At 38.0% G+C, this 4,231-nt stretch overlaps 1 protein-coding gene across 1 annotated transcript; it reads left to right on the top strand.

Moving 5' to 3' along the window:
- The first annotated feature begins 594 nt into the window (after positions 1-594).
- On the top strand, positions 595-3,514 carry LOC117406878 (diphthamide biosynthesis protein 3-like). Its single transcript, XM_034011248.2, has 3 exons — positions 595-805; positions 2,361-2,435; positions 2,789-3,514. Exons 1-3 carry the CDS (start codon positions 602-604, stop codon positions 2,855-2,857), a joined length of 348 nt encoding a protein of 115 aa, XP_033867139.2. The 5' UTR covers positions 595-601; the 3' UTR covers positions 2,858-3,514.
- Positions 3,515-4,231: the final 717 nt, after the last annotated feature.

Genomic DNA, 4,231 nt, shown 5'->3' with positions numbered 1-4,231 from the left:
ACGCTATTTATTCTATTTCTGTATGTTAAACAAGTATGAAGCAACACTGCACAAGTAATGGTTATATGAACAAGAGGTACACAGGCTCACCAAATAACTCGCTCCCCTGACCGCTGTCAGAATCAGCTTCACCCGTAACTTGATCCTCGTGCAGCTCCTGATCAGTTTTTCTACTGCTTAAGCACATTTTCCTCGTGTGGGCTCCCTCTGCTGTTACTATTGGAAAACAACAAGCTGAAACGCAATATAGTATGCAGAAGATTTAAAATGCATTCTTCTATAGCTGTTCTTTCTATTTCCCCCCAAAATTAAAGGTTTGGCAGCATACAAAATGACTTTTGGCCTTCCCTTGTTATATTTTGCATCAGACTCAGGTGTTCCAAGATTTTGCAGAAGTTCTCGAATTATTTTTTTGTAGCCTTTAAAAACGGGGATGTCAAGATGTCCAGAGTCTTTAATTGTGCAGCGCTGTTGTTGTTTTTTAGTCTAACTGTAACTATACTACAGTTTGAATAATACAAGCTTCAATGTGTAACGAGACTCAAACACGACCAACAGAACATTGGGAAAAAACTACTGTTACCAGAATGCACAGCGCTCCATGTTGGTGAAGTGCGCACCGGGATACACGTGTTTGTGTGAGACTGGCGCTCGAGTTCATCGTCATTTGGAGTTCCAGCTTGTAGTCGAACTCAAAATGTCAGTGTTTCATGACGAGGTCGAGATTGAAGACTTTGAATACGATGAAGAAACAGAGACGTATTACTACCCCTGTCCATGTGGTGATAGATTTGTTATTTCTAAAGTGCGTAAGTGGTTGGTATTGTTTTCAGTTCATCATTGGCCTGGCAGTGAGCTAGTTAGGACGACTAACCCTGTAGGCACTGCACTATGTAGAGGATATACAACTCAGTTTAGCCAGATTTTAAATATTTGTTGGCTAAAATGTTTGTTTGTTTCCCCCATAGACATTACTTGTTTTACTTCGCGACAATATGACAACAGTTAGTTATGGGCTGTCTGAGGTGTAGCACGAACCGGTAACAATTGTGTTTCTAATAATAAAGGAAGTTTATTTAACACATTTTTTCTTCACATGCTGTCGTTTCCGACGTCAGCATTTTTTACGACCCATCTCTACAGCTGTATTGTTATTAATAACACCGAACAGAACAGCGTACTAATATTTTCACATGCTCGTCGCTACTGTTCTGAACAGTGCAATTCAGAATTAGTTAGGGCTTTCCAGATACGAATATGTGAATGAATGACAGCATGTGTGTGTGTGTTTATTTTTTGTAATGTGTAAATAACTTTGTGTAACTCAAAACTGGTCCAGTTACGTTCATAATGCATTGTAAGTAGGTTGGCTGGGTTACGGTACACTTAACTCACACTCAAAAATAGAACATTCTGCGAAATGTGTTGTCGTTAAGCTTTAATAGGTCATTTTAAGAAATAAATTGAGGATTTTCAGAAATTTATGAAATAGGTGAAAGTATTACTGTGTATTACCTTTCAGTTCCGGCGGTGAACGTCGGATGTAGTGGCCGCTAGAGGGCGCGAAACAAACGGTGTTGAAATGTAATACAGTAACAGTTTAATAGTGACATTGTGTTTAGGGGTTAAGTTTAGGAGGTGTGTCGCATATGACGTGCACAGACTGAAGTTGCACATGGACAAATTAAATGGTGTCAGTAATTGTAATTGAGGTAAGGTGACGTTTAGTTCAGTTAGTTCTGTTAAAGTGGATAAATTTTTTTTAAAAAATATGATTTGCCACATTTTCCAAAGATGTCCCATTTAAGGACAGTTGTTTTTTGTTTGGGTACTTAAAAAATGAATCTGGGCGAACGCAACGAGAGTTGTAGCTGTATGTATGGTACAGCTGTATTTTGTTTTACTATATTTGTAAATGTTTAGAATTTTATTTTCTGCATTTTTTATTTATATGAATATAATACAGTTCATGGATGAGACATTTGGTAGAATTGTGTGTTTTTGAGTGTGTGAGTTAAGTGTACAGTACCCACTGGCTGATTCTTAGTTTTGTAACTGTATTACCATTAGAAACACAGTTGTGCAACTTACATTTTGGAGTAGCCTGCAAAGCTTTAGAAATAGACCAGTGTCTTTGTAAACGTAAAGCTTTGTGTAAATAGGGATTTTAAGTATATATATATATATATATATATATATATATATATATATATATATATATATATATATATATATATAATATTGAAAGAGAGAGAGAGAGATAATGTGTGGTAATTATAACAATCTTTGTAACATTCAGTTATACTTTGCCTAGTTGTAAATTCTGTACTATAAAAATAATAATAATAATATTATTACAGGAAGACCTAGAAAATGGTGAAGAGGTTGCCACATGTCCTAGCTGTTCCTTGATAGTACGAGTTATCTATGATAAGGTAAGTGTGTGTGTGTGTGTGTGTTTTCTTTCCTTTTTTCTTTTGCTTTCAATATTTTTTCATCATTATTTTTTCATCTTTATATGGTTAAATAGTTTTTCATCCAATTTAAACCTAAGTAAATAAAACTGTTAGACAGTAATTGAATTACTATAAATGTAATTAGTATGATTTTAAGCTTTCTTTGCTCACATGATGAGGAATAAGATTTAGTTTGATTGGTTGTATAGGCCATTTATGTACAAATGATAGTGACCCCCTACACAGACTTGACTACAGTCGTGAAAAATGCTGTACGAATATTTTGATAATTTAAAAAACATTATCTCTCTCTCGATCTTTTTTTCTTTTAGGAAGAGTTTATGTCTGGAGAAATAATAGAATCACCTTCTGCAAACAAAGTAGAACTGGTACATAGCTGATTACAGCATAGTCCTCTGCTCTCCTCGCTGATGAAGGGAGACTGGTTGGAACTGGGAGGACTATCGCACTGCAGGCCAATGGAATTGCTTGGATGTGACTATGGCTGCATTATGGTGTTAAATGCTCATTCAGATTTTTCATCAGCGTTGTAGAGAAATGATTCCGGACTCCAGACAGAAGTTTTGACGATATCTGACCATCCACAACAGAATGAACATAACATTGAGGAAATGCCTCATGGGTCCAGCTGGTGCACTGGATCTTTAAGTTTACCTGTGCAATCCAGTTAAAAAACTTTTAATTGTTATATTTAACTTGTTATATTTATGTATTGTCTCAGAAAATGCTACCAATTACAAATACATGCAATCCCTGTCATGTGTTCTGCGTATCCCTGTATGACCGTTTCACAATGCGCAATACTGTTGATCTGACAGACCTTGTAGAGGGATGGTAATAGGGGTTCAGTTGGTGGGTGCATCTGTATCCCAAGATGTGGCACAAATTACTGGTACTGATGTTTCAAAAGTGAATTGGGGATTTTGGAGAACAGACTTCGACCTCCAGAATTATTGAAGGAAGTCACTGAAACATGGTCATGTGTCCCCACGGAACAATTTAAACCCCACGCAGACTTAGTGGGCCATATTTTCAAAGTGCTTCTTTTTTTAAAGCAGATTAAAGCTTATTAACAGGGTTGGAAATAAAGCCCCTTTCGCACTGGCATGCTCCTCCCAGGTTGGACCTTACCCGGGTCATGTCCCTTTGTCATGTGGGTCGTCTGGAAGCGTTTTCACACTGCTTTTGGAAGAAGTCGGGTCAACCTAGGATGACAGAAGCAACTACACAATGCCCCGGAAGCAGCAACGTTCACATGCCCACACTGGTGTCCTGTGAAATCCATCTTAAGCCAACCTTCGCAAATTGTTTGGAAGACATGCTTGTTACAGGCGCTTTTATCCAAGCTTCTCTGGATTGAATCGTTGGCCCAAATGTTGATTAGAGCAAATGTTTATTAATCACCCCACGCCATCCCGGCAACAATCTGGCTCATGGTGTGTCTCAATCAACAAACCGTGAATAAACAGAAATGGCTCTCAAGGTCCTTGCGGAAGTGAAACCTTCACGCAGGTTTGTTACTTCCACCGATTACAAGCGCCCATCATACGTTTTGTGACGCGCGACCCAGGTTGTAGTGTGTCCACCCACATCCTGAGGGGTGTCGCTGCTGACCCAGGCTGAAGTGTGAAACTGCTATGCAATAGGTGTGTTATTTCCATCTCTGTGTTAATGTTACAAAATGAAAAAGAAAACACCTTGAGGGTGCTAAAGAGAACTTGAAATATATTACTCAGTTGTTTGGTTCTAGTTCT

Source organism: Acipenser ruthenus, chromosome 8 (assembly GCF_902713425.1).
Source record: "Acipenser ruthenus chromosome 8, fAciRut3.2 maternal haplotype, whole genome shotgun sequence".
Classification (NCBI taxonomy): domain Eukaryota; kingdom Metazoa; phylum Chordata; class Actinopteri; order Acipenseriformes; family Acipenseridae; genus Acipenser; species Acipenser ruthenus.
Note: the sequence above shows the minus strand (reverse complement) of the source record. Positions and strands in the feature narration are given on the sequence as shown.

Coding starts and splice junctions, on each gene's coding strand:
- LOC117406878 (XM_034011248.2), top strand. CDS start 602: ATGTTGGTGAAGTGCGCACCGGGATACACGTGTTTGTGTGAGACTGGC. Junction 806..2,360: donor ATAGATTTGTTATTTCTAAA/GTGCGTAAGTGG, acceptor ATATTATTACAG/GAAGACCTAGAAAATGGTGA. Junction 2,436..2,788: donor TACGAGTTATCTATGATAAG/GTAAGTGTGTGT, acceptor TTTTTCTTTTAG/GAAGAGTTTATGTCTGGAGA.